At 41.4% G+C, this 12,331-nt stretch overlaps 1 protein-coding gene across 2 annotated transcripts in view; it reads right to left on the reverse strand.

Moving 5' to 3' along the window:
* Nucleotides 1–12,331, reverse strand: part of ctnna2 (catenin (cadherin-associated protein), alpha 2) — a 271,296-nt gene that overhangs the window by 240,194 nt on the left and 18,771 nt on the right. For both annotated transcript variants that reach the window (XM_030351804.1, XM_030351805.1), the window contains exon 2: nt 11,655–11,761. In XM_030351804.1, coding sequence (XP_030207664.1) covers nt 11,655–11,756 — 102 coding nt within the window. In that variant the 5' untranslated portion in view covers nt 11,757–11,761. The remainder of the gene's footprint in view (nt 1–11,654; nt 11,762–12,331) is intronic.

Consider the following 12,331-nt stretch of genomic DNA (forward strand, 5'->3'; position numbering starts at 1 on the left):
ATTTATCTTTTACGTGTACAAAATAAGTATGACCCAGACTACCCGGTAGAACTTCAAGGTCTTTGCAGTCTGTAAATCTTTCACCTCTGCCCCTCCCCCCCTCATGACTTGACCGTATACCAAAAGCAAAAGACCCATCCCACAGCAAATGGGCATTTTGCACCTAGTGGCCATTTTGATGGAGAACACTAGCTGGATGGGGGAACTTTTTTTGGGAATCCTACATTTAGTTTACCCACCAGCTACTGTTAAGAACCAAGATGGCCACTAGGGGAATAAGGTCCATGTCACTTAATACTATTGATTATATAACTGATACTTTCGACCTTCCCATGTTTTTGATGTGTTGAAGAAGATTGAATCAGGATCACTGGAGGATCCTACTATCCTGGAGAGTCCGGAAAGCTACCTTTAAACATCTCTTCCGCAGACCACTCGTCACGCAAGGCTTCTTAGGAAGGCCTCCGTCATCCGGTTTCAAACGCACTAAGGGTACGGGCACGGACTGACAGCTGGTAGGACGTGTTCAAGTCCATGAAAAATGCATTTTCACTTCTTAAATGAATCATGCAACTTCAACTAACTAAAAAGAAAAGTCAGGTGGATCATTTAAAGGACGACAGCAAGGTCATTTAAAGGACGAAAGCAAGATGACGAGAGTGACAGTCGGTCAGTGTCATTGAGTTCTCACAGCTGTACCTGAGCAGACCCTCCCATCCGGATTTGATTTGGATTATTGAATGTATAGGTTACCGAAGGGGATGTGTCAAGAAAGTCCCATGTGAAATGGCATAGCACATAAAATCTGTGTAATACAGCGTTTCTCTTTTCCCGCAGGCTTAATGGATTATGATAGGGATGCAGTGAGAGGATCTAATCTCACCAAAGTCTCCTTTTATGGATAAACCCTCTGACTGTGTGTCTGTGTGTCTGTGTGTGTGTGTGTGTGTGTGTGTGTGTGTGTGTGTGTGTGTGTGTGTGTGTGTGTGTGTGTGTGTGTGTGTGTGTGTGTGTGTGTGTGTGTGTGTGTGCTTGTGCATGTGCCAGTGTGCACATGGATGAGCCCAAAGAAAAAGAGAAACAGCGGGGTGCATCGTCCACTAAAGGCCAACTCTGTGGGTTACCAACAACTTGCTGGTATGATACTCACTATAAGAGATTGCATTATGAATCAGATTAGAGATTAAGATTCAGCAATCAGCAGTAATTCCGTCAGAGTACATGTACTGAGGCAATAAAAAGATGATCAGAGAAGTGCAAAAAATGCAGTAAATGCAGAGAATGTACATACGTATAGTGGGATATTGTCGCACAGTATGGATAATAGAACAATGGTGATGAACACCATAACAAATTTACAGTTAGTGTATACATGCAGCCATAGCAGTAGGTAAGGCAGATATTGTAAAGTATATATAAAGTAAGTACAAGTAATAGTAGTAAGATGTCAGAATTTGATATGAGTGATGAATACTGTGAATAATCTAGGGACAAGATATGAAAAATATAGATAGTGGTACAATTATAAATGCACTAGAGGTCGGATATATACAGTATGGACATTAGTATAAATGTGAATTATGCAAATGTTTCATGGCTGCAGGAGATGTGTGGGAGGGTTATAGGTCAGTCACTGGAGGACACTGTGTACGGTGGTCCAGGGGGGAGGGGGTTAAAGGTCAGTCACGAGAGGGAGGTGTGTGTGATGGTCCGGGATGGAGGGGGTTAAAGGGCAGTCACAAGAGGAAGGTGTGTGTGTGGGCGTATCCAGGGGGGTTAGGGGAGGTCCAGAGGGAGCGATCATGGTGGTGTAGAGTTCAGCAGGGGGACAGCCGCTGAACTCTACACCGCCGTCCAGAGGGAAGGAGGTCAAACTGTCCATGCCTGGGGTGGGCTCCGCCCCTTACGATGCCGCTTCATCACAACGACGACGATAATACGAATAATAAGAGTGTCAGATAATACTGACAGTGACACCAACAGCAGGTAGTAGCAGTAATAGCATCGCTGAAGACTAGATTATACCTCGAAAAGTTATTATGAAGTAATTATGAAGTAATTAGCAACTCAAGCGGTGAGTGAAGTGTCTGTGCTGTGATATGAGGGAGATAGCAGAGGGAGATGGAGGTGGTTGAACCAAGGAGGGAGTCCTAACAAGGCTGCGGTTTTACTGCCGTACCGCTGTTTCCCCCATGGCTCCATTTTCCTTGGGGCCATGGTGCAGTTTGTTTTCACGTGGGTGTATTTAGGAATGCATTGATGTGTATAACTAAAGGATTTGTTCAGCCAGTGTCAGAGGAATCAAAATAATAGTCTACAATATCCACAACAACAGACAGGGACAACATTTCAGCAATTTTTTCACCGTTGCTCAAAGGTTTGTTGTTGTGCAACTGTTTCAAACATCAGCATCAACAGCATTCATTAGTAGTACATACTACTTGAAAAAGTGTGTTTTTGAGTATCGACCAGGAACACTCCGGAACACTCTGGAAAAGTACAACACACGTTGAAATGGTTTTTCGCACCACAGGCCATCTGTAAAGCTCCAAGTTGATGAATGCATTTATCAAATAAGGGAACAGGCCATGCATCAAAACTTCCATTTAGAGGGGAAAGCTAAAAGAAAAGCACCCAGCAGCGTGTCATACTACATCAACACTCAGTTTGGTTTTCATTTCATGGACCACATGACTCACAATCCAACAGCAGGTACAGCCTGTGCCACTGCTTGGTCAATGCCAACACTCTGCAGCATCCTTGACAGAGAGAGGCCCAGCATATACAAGTGAGGGAAAAACGTTGACGTAATCGTCCACTCTGAGCTTATTGGTTCGTCAGCAACAGTGGTCAACATTGTTCCTTTAATTCACAAATTCTAAAAAAGTATGAGCCTTGTTCAGAATACTTTTCCTTTTTTTTTTACTTCTTTGTTGGCACATAAATCAGTGCATTAAATGAGACAGGTTATTAAAAGGAAAATCAAACGCTGTTTATGAGACCAAGTTATTGGTACTTCCAGCGAGTGAGGGCTGGCACTACCATTGTGTGTTGGTAAGGGTGTTCCCCGAGGAAGGTAACAATTTTATGGGGGGGATTATTGGTTAATGCTTTGAATCTGCTGAATTACATTGTGAGCTCTGAATTTATTTATTGAGTAGCTTTTGATGGCCTCTAGTTACGTATTTAATGATTTCTGTGATTGTATTTTTCAGCATGCTACTTACCGAATGTACCAGCAACTGTTGAATATAATTTTTTGATGCTGAATTTAATTTATTTAGTATACTAAAAATATCTGTTTACATCTGAAATCAGCTTTTTTAGTTACCTGGTAACAGATTTATGTTTCATCAAAACAAAACATCAAAAGAAAATGTTTACAATGCTTCTAACCACTAAAAAGGTGAAAAAAATAAACTAAAGTTGTCTAGGAATTAGAGGAACCAGGAGGTGCTGCCTGCTTGACCACAACACCAGAAGCACAGAGGCCAGCAGCAGCCCCCACAGGGAGCACCTCCAGAGGAACAGACGCATGCCGCCAGCTGTCTGTCTTCAAACCAGCCAGATAACCGTTCACCTCTTTTGAAACCAAAGACCCCTTTAACACCAAACATGGGTCATGCATTACTGAACAAAAGAAAATCATTCACAGAATGAATTGCAGGCAGCTTAAATTCAGGTCTAATGTGGCTCTCAAAGAAAGGTAAATAAAAGGTACTTGTCATGATAGCTAAAATTATCAACGAGAGACTCAACGTGTGTGGACTTAAGTAGTAATCAGTACAAAATGCTAATTTGATTGTACACCACACAAAAAAGAAAAATGAAAGAGTAAATGAAGCCTCTCAGACTAAGCATTACTTAAATGCACCAACTGGCATGATACGTATTGACTACTCACCTTGAAAGAAGTCATGACAAAGGCTACCGGGGCGACCAAAGAGGCCCCCTTCAACCCTCAACAACGTAGGTCGATGGAGTTGGGTCTTAAGAGCAAAAAGAGGACCTGAAGGTTTGTCAGTCCCTGGGCAACGCAGCGGCACACTCTGTGTACATGCAGATATTCTCCCAGGCCTAAAGCCCCCACAGCATCCCAGCGGGGACGGCCCTCATCCAAGACCAGGATTAAAGCAGAGGGAGATCACACTAAGTACTAAATCAACCTTCTAGCACGCTGAAATGATGCACATTCACGTACTACTTCTATCAGTGGTCCTGTGAACAAGTCTGACGTGTGACACAGACAAGACAGGATATTAGACAACTTCCAAAACAAACCAAGAATTCAAGAATCCATAGCCTCTTGCAGGGGTTAGGAAGAAATCAGCTCACTCTTGTTTGTGATCATGGGTTAGGAAAAAATCAGCTCAATACACTGATTGACAATCACAGTATCACAACTAAATTGACCAAGTCCTGATCAACGATAGTAAATATAAACGTCATTGGTTGGCTCATATCGGTAAATGTAATAAAATATCCACAATACTTCCAACTGAATAATCAAGCAGAAGGTGTCCTTTCAAATATACTTTAAAGGTTCAAAATGTATACTGACAGGAAGTCTTCAAGTAAAAATAAAAAAGCCTGCTGAATGCTGATAATGGCCAGTGTCTATTACCAAATACAATAACTACCTTAATACATGAATATGTTGTGTTCGTACATACATTGTATGCACAAACACAACATATTCTGCCAAATCAATACCAAGTACAGATTTGAATTCTTCTCAGTGATGACCTTGAAAGGGGAGTAAGTGAAAGCGTAAAAGAGAGAGAGAGAGAGAGAGAGAGAGAGAGAGAGAGAGAGAGAGAGGGAGTTGTGTTTACACAACCCTGTGATTCAACATGATTGCTTCAAGCGTTTCCTTTAAATTTCTATTACAATTCAATTTTGGTTTTGGCTTCCTACTGAGAAGCACCCAGTGTTTGACCTATCCAATCAGTTTTCCTCATTTCAAAATGTAGTTCTCCACTCAAAGGTTTATTTACGCGCTGAACATGACGTGATGACGTGATGATGTTGACTGTTGAGCTTTAGAACAAGGGCCTATGTGTGGGCATCATATTTAAGGCATTGTAAAATGTGCCTATTGGTAATGTACAATGCACACTATTGTATTAGTTTTAAAGTTAAAAAAAAGTTAGTTCAAAATCCAATCATTGCACATGTAGTCTTTTTTCTGTTCCGTCTCATTATAAAGCTGTATGGAGCCAAAAGTAATGCTGATAACAGAATTCCCTTCAGTCAATACTGTCACAGCACTGTATTATGTTGTCACAACATTATGTTCCCCACATTCTTTCATTCTGCTTCCTTCAGTTTCACTCATTGGTTTCACTTTCACTTTCTTTGTCGGGATCCTTCATCCCCAGTGCTATCATGGTATATGAGGCCCTAAGATAACTTTCTATGGGCAGCAGCAAAGTGATGGCTCAGCGCTGCAGCTCCACAGAGGCAACAGTGGAAATGTTTGCAGTACTTAGAGAGTGAATACCGAATCATTCATGTGCAAAGCACAGAGCCCCTGACTCAAACCTGAGGACAAAAGCACCAAGCGCTGGCTGCACAATATTGACTACGGACCGGAAAACATTACAGCTGTCCTTGTTTCACTTATCTCGCCTCTCCAACGTTTTCTGTTTAGATGGAGTTAAGGTTGACTGTTCCAAGGTTCATTTATTAATGATAGGCAACATTGTGAGGAAGGAACATCGATGACGACTATAAAATACTAATAAGATAGGTTGTTAAAACACCCCCCGTTTTCACAACTTTGAAACAACGTTACGGAGACTTCTATCCAACTGAACATTTACTCAGCTCAAAACTAATTGACAACATGTCAAGTTTTTTCTGCAGTATTTTCTTAAAAAGGAAAACGATAGGCTTTTGATAGGCTTTGATTGTGATCATATCAGAGTTGGGACCTCGGCAAACATTTCAGCGCCACCCTAGATCGATGTATGTTGTCCCTTCCATAACCCGACACTGCCTGGCGCGGTACTCTGTGCCTTGTCTAGTGTGCGACATGCTTCACTTTGAAGTTCTGCCATAACAAACCAAGAAACCCAACAAACCCACTGACTTCCTCCACACAGCACGTATGTTATATTAATGCTACCAGGTAGATTGCACTATGGCACTCAGGCGACCCATCGATTGGTTGATGAGTAGGTCGAATTTAAGTGGACTACTGTGGTCCCTACATCCTAATTGAATTTAGCATTAATTCCAAAAGTAAAATACACAATGGAACATATGAATTATGGTTGACATTGGAACGTTATTTAAAATGTAGAAATCTCCTGAAGAATCGCAGTACTGGTGTTCAATGAGGCAACCTTTCTCTCCAGTGAATGCAGTTTGTCCTTGGAGATGGTCTCACTTTAAAAGAACAGGATCAAATGCCACATCCTCTTTATTTACAGGAAAGTGCCAGCATCGGCTTTCACGCATGCATATGTAACGGATGCTGCTGCCGTGCCAGACTGAGCATAACGCTTGGACGTGTCCTCCCAGGCCCTAGTTTGACCGTGTGTGAAGAAAGAAAACCAGCCCAGTACAGCTCAACTCAGCTGAGCTTCTCACTACACAGACATGAAGGGATGCTATGTGGGGAATGGAGGGGGTGAACTGGTGAGAGCTATATGCTTCCAGACTCTGCAAAAACGGCCAACCACAATTTTAAGAGTTAGGAATAGGTTTCTAACTAGCATCTTTAAAGAAACACAACATTTTTTATTTGTGCCAAAATTAATGAGAAATGCTGATTTATTTTTTAACAGTACTGCAGCTCGAACCTCATTTATTCTGAAAAAAATATCTTGCGATCAGATAATTGTTTGTCTCCAATAATACAAAAAAAAAAAAAAAAGGTTTATTGCAGGAAGACTGCTCACCACAGTAACAGAGTTTAGCTTAATGAATAAACAATGCACAATTCACTCAAGAGTGGCGGGGTCATCGGTGGGACCAAAAGGGCACACACAAATGTGCATCAAATAAAGAGCACAACCATTAAAGAAGAAATCCATGTAACAAGCAGTGGCGCATAAACCATGAACCTAAACACCATGACACCAAACAGATCAGATACGGTGCATTATGTTACACATCCAGACCATAGAGCATTAGTAACTCGACGACTACCGAGTCGATTGACTTCCACGGTATTCCAACGCAGCGTTTAACAGGAGGTCGTTGGAATACTAATGTGTGTGTGAGGAGGACGGCGCCCGTCAGCGGCTCACAGCGCTCTATTTGTTAGCCGTAAGCCATGCAGTTTGGAAGGCAAACAAAAAGGCAATTCCAATAAAGCGTGAGAGAGAAAGAAAAATAATTATTTAATTCCCGCTTCAAACACAGAAAATGGAATGGACGAGCTGGGTTTTTAGGGGGCTTGGAACATAAGCATACCGCATTGTACTTCGAGTCTGTCTAGCTCCTTACTGCCAAACCTCTCTCTCTCTCTCTCTCTCTCTCTCTCTCTCTCCCTCTCTCTCCCTCTCTCTCCCTCTCTCTCCCTCTCTCTCCCTCTCTCTCCCTCCCTCTCTCTCCCTCCCTCCCTCTCTCTCTCTCTCTCTCTCTCTCTCTCTCTCTCTCTCTCTCTCTCTCTCTCTCTCTCTCTCTCTCTCTCTCTCTCTCTCTCTCTCCCTCTCTCTCTCTGCCCTTCAATCTTTCCCTTGCTTTTTTTCTCCCTCCACTTGACTCTTCTTTTTCCTAACCTCCGTTTCTTCCGAAATCTCTTTATCACAAAGGACATTTCTCTGCATAATCACAAGTGGTATTGTGGAAGGTCAGAGAGGACGAAGGCATGTAAGTGGTTTATGAGCACCAATCTCCCAAAGCCCATTGCAATCTCCCTGCCGGAATACAAAGCGGAGAGCTTTTGGATAGGCCTGTTAAGGCACAGGAATGCACACGTTAGGGTTGAAGTTTTAGGACGAACAACTACTCAAAGGGCGAGTGAAACATAAATCTTTTTTTGTTGTTGCTTCATGCCTTATTGTCCTGTATGATCCTCAACATAGTAACAACCTATGCCAATTTGTCACTTTTCCTAAAATAAGTCATTTATTAAATCTTGGCTTACGCATTACAAATAGGCCTACTACATCACTCATCAAAATGTTTGCGTGGGTCATAACCACGGGATAACAGATCTCCCATCCTACCTATTACTCCTTTTTTTATCCCATTTTGTTTGATTGCGAGCTCTCTACAAATGATAGCAGATGCAATTCCTTCTTATTTGAAACATGACAGCTCCCATCAGGACGCATACAGGTCACTCCCATTCAAATCCTGTAAGATTTTGTTATTAACCCTAGTTTTAGCCCTTGGCTAGCTTGGTATTTTAAGCCCTGGGCTAGCTTGATAGTTTTTGCCCTGGGCTAGCTGGATTGTTTTAAACCTAGGCTGGCTGGGAAGTTTTAGCCCTGGACTAGCTGGATCGTTTTAGCCCTGGGCTAGCTGGATCGTTTCAGCCCTGGGATAGGTTGGTAGTTTTAAATTCTGGACTAGCTTGGCTGGTTTAGTCATGTCTAGCCTGTTAGTTTTAGCCAGGGGGTTTAGCTCGGCACTCCTGTAGGGCAGGATGCGTGTTGATGAATGGGAGCTGCTATCTCAAACATTGTCAGGATGAGCTTGTAGGGCTAAGTGATTAATCACATTTGGATCGCGATTTCGATTTTTTAACAATCACAAAATTACTAAATGTTTTTTTACTAAATGTTTTATAGAAAGTGCTGGAAACAGCTGAATACATATCTGTACATTATTTTAGATTTTAACATTTTATTTTTGACCATTTGGGTATTTTTTGAGACGAAATTTCAAAGTTCTCAGTTACAAAGTTACATGCTGAATAAATTCATCAAGTTTTAAAACTCAAAAATAGTCGTTTAAATAATCGTGATTTCAATATTGACCAAAGTATTTTCCAGAATCTAGCAACACTATGAGCTTGTCAAACTATCCTCCAGAGGCAGCCTTGAATTTCCCACAAATTTACTGATTCATCCAAACAGATCCTACTCACTGTCGATGCACCCCGGATTTGATTTTGTACCGCTGTTGGCCATTGGGCTTATGCTGTTGCTGTGGCTGTTTCTAGCGTGCATTTTTTTTATCTATGTTAGAATATTGACAACAGCAAGTAGAAGGATAGATAATGGATTTAGACATTACATCCAAACCAGTTAATAATATCCACTGTGGTGGGGGAGGGAAAAGGTCTCCCTGCCTTATTCATTCTGATGATTAAAGTACCTGTCATTTGCCTGGCTGCTCGTGTGGGCTATCACAGCATTCAGCTGACAGGTATACAGGCTTAGAGTAAAGTCATCACCGATCTAATTACGCTTGGGTTTGTTCAATTATGTACAGGTAAGTTCCCTTAGCCCAAGTTTTATTTTTTACTTATTTAGCAATAGTTATATATTGGATGATTGGAGTCAAAGCAGGTTTGCATGGACTACCACTTCCTTACGTTACCATCTGTTTTCACTAATCTAGAAAAAATATATAAAATTGGCCGATCCAGATGACAGAAATTCATAGAGAGAGTAGCTATTCAGTGTGGAATACTGAATTTCACTAAATTGTTAACAAGACCGACAGAAAAAGCCAAGCCTGAAACGGACTGCAGTAGAGGAATTCATGTTGATGTAAACGTAACCAGTATGTATACTGTAAGTATTATACACAATGGATGGTAGTTTCTGTAGTTTGGCTTGCACTACACATGCTTGCACCAAACAGACAACACACACAAAAATTCACATTTTCCTTTGGGATCAATCCCAGAACCTTTCAGATAGATACGTGCATCATTTGCACGTATCCATTAAACCACCTCAGATCTGTGATTTGAAGTGGTTTGATAGCCATAAATGACTGAGGCGGAACTCGACTGAAAGACAAAAGCACAGAGTGCAGTGCAAGCATACTTTCTTTGCTGTCTGAATGGAAGAATTTTCAGGGGTAAAAACAATTTGTAATGATAATTGAGGAATGAATTCACTGCACTCCACGAATAAGTGTTGGGAGCCATCATACAGATCCTATCAGAGGCAGCTGAGTACTCTGATGTGATTGGAAGTTCAACTCTTGTCTTAGCCAAATAGTTCCCTTGAGGAGTGCCTTGGTGGAGTGCAGCCTGCTTCATGTGAGCCCAGAGGCCCATGGTCTTCTCATCTGTAGCTCTCTCTATATTCCCTGTTCGCACACACATCTGCTCTCCTGGTAGAGTTACTTCGCTGTGAATCTCCACTGCCAGGTTCAGATGTGAAATATAAAACATCAAAATATCCATCCCAATAACAGCAGTCCTTCTGTTTTCCCTGGTTACATCTTATAGAGCTAGGATGATCGAACATCAATCTGGAACAACGTGTCTCCCATGACTGGTTTCTGTCCTGTCGCACAAATTTCGAGTAGATAGAAAAGACACCAAAAGATCGAATCGACCAAATAAATATAATGCTATCTCAAAATCATAGTATGTTTTGTATTCAAATTGTTTGTGTGTGATAACCTGCATGCGGAGACACAAGCACAAATAATTTAAAATGTCAGTGAAAACAAGAACAGTACAATTAAGTGTCAGCTGATATGATGCCCTGTTTTTTTCGTTTCTTTGGCATTAAAAATAACCTTGGAAAAGACTTGAGAGCTTTAAACAGGGCGCCATTAAGAGCCATCAGTAAGCTTGTAATGGGATTGTGATGGTTCCTCGCCACGTAAAAATCAATACTACCAACATTAACTAGGAGGCCCCTGTGCTTCATAACTGCATGTTAACACTAAGCATGTCACATGTGTAATGGAAATAAAATGGACGGATGCCATTTCATGTAGTTCAATCTGCATTGCAAAAAAGGATTGACAGGTAAAGATTCCCTATTGTAATGTATTTAATCGGCTCATTCTAAGCTTCTTCTACTCCCGCCACATATACCAATGACTTGAAAAGGATGTTCGCCCAGCCTTCCAAGGCACAAATGCAGTGTTTAATCCAAAACAAACAAACCAACCAAACCGGTAAAAGGGATGGGTGTAGTTACTATAGCTTGCACCGTGGCCAGAATTGATAGTCTGTAGAGGACTAGGGGGTGAACATGCTGGACAAAGTCCTGAGCTGGGAGTAAACTTCACATTTCTATTTCTAATGCAGTGAGGGGGCTGCATCGCTCCCAACCCTGAATACCTCATATAAGCCCTGGAGGAAGGACAGAGTTCCCATGTCACCTCAGGTGCCTATGTCCTAAAGAGCTACCATCTCATCAATATTCTTATGACTCCAACTAACCGGGCCTCATCTCAGCAGATTCTATTCACATAAAATCACATTATAGATATCTTATTAATTCAGCTGTACCGGTTTTTGGCAGGGCAACCTGAGGAATATGGGCTAGCAACAGTTTTTATTCTAGATAGCTACTATTACCCAGTAGCTTGTTGCTAGGAGGAATGAGAGCATTCCATTGTGCCATACATGGCAACATATATTGCCATATTTGGCAGCATATCCATATATGCCACCATGCCATTCCATATCGCGATTTATGGGACCATATATGGGCATATTAGTGATGTCACTTATGAGTCCATTCAGAAACAGTCCTTTATGTCAGGTGGCCTACCTGTGTGACCAGCGGCTCCAGCAGCCTCTCTACTGTCAGGGTGCGGATCTCCAGGCTCTTTGGGTCCCATTTCAAGAGGATGGGGGACGTGGCAGACGTCATGGTTTCTGATGGGAATCAAGAGAAACGCAATAGTTACAGAAGTTTATGAGTACAAGACAGTTAGAGCTTACAAGGTTCACTGAAGGTACGAGGAAACAAGAGCATGAGATAAAAATAAAGAAGGTCAATTATTTTTCAATAATAGCTGATCAGATTTTTGAACACTGTTCAATTAAAAATCGATCAATGCACACAGAGAATGGTTTGATTTTCTGCATAGCACCACAGGATGTTCTTATTTATCCACTGACAAAAGCGAAAAATAAGTACAGATATACTTTGGATTGATTTATCCTGGGAGGCATTGGCATATGATCCAGTCAACATGCAAAGGACTGTATTTAGATCCAGATACAACTGGATCTAAAACAAAATAATCCATGATATTTCTCCACATTGACTCTAATGCTGAATAGTCTAACATCTGCCATAAATCATTAAGTGTTTGCAAACACACTTAAGTTTACACACACATACACTTACTCTAACTGATGAACCATTGCATATGCACTGCCCCTAAAGCGTTAAATTGTAACATCAGTTGAAAATAGCATTTTTTTCTCTGACAGCTGTAA

The sequence above is a fragment of the Gadus morhua genome, chromosome 3 (genome assembly GCF_902167405.1).
Source record: "Gadus morhua chromosome 3, gadMor3.0, whole genome shotgun sequence".
NCBI classification, from domain to species: domain Eukaryota; kingdom Metazoa; phylum Chordata; class Actinopteri; order Gadiformes; family Gadidae; genus Gadus; species Gadus morhua.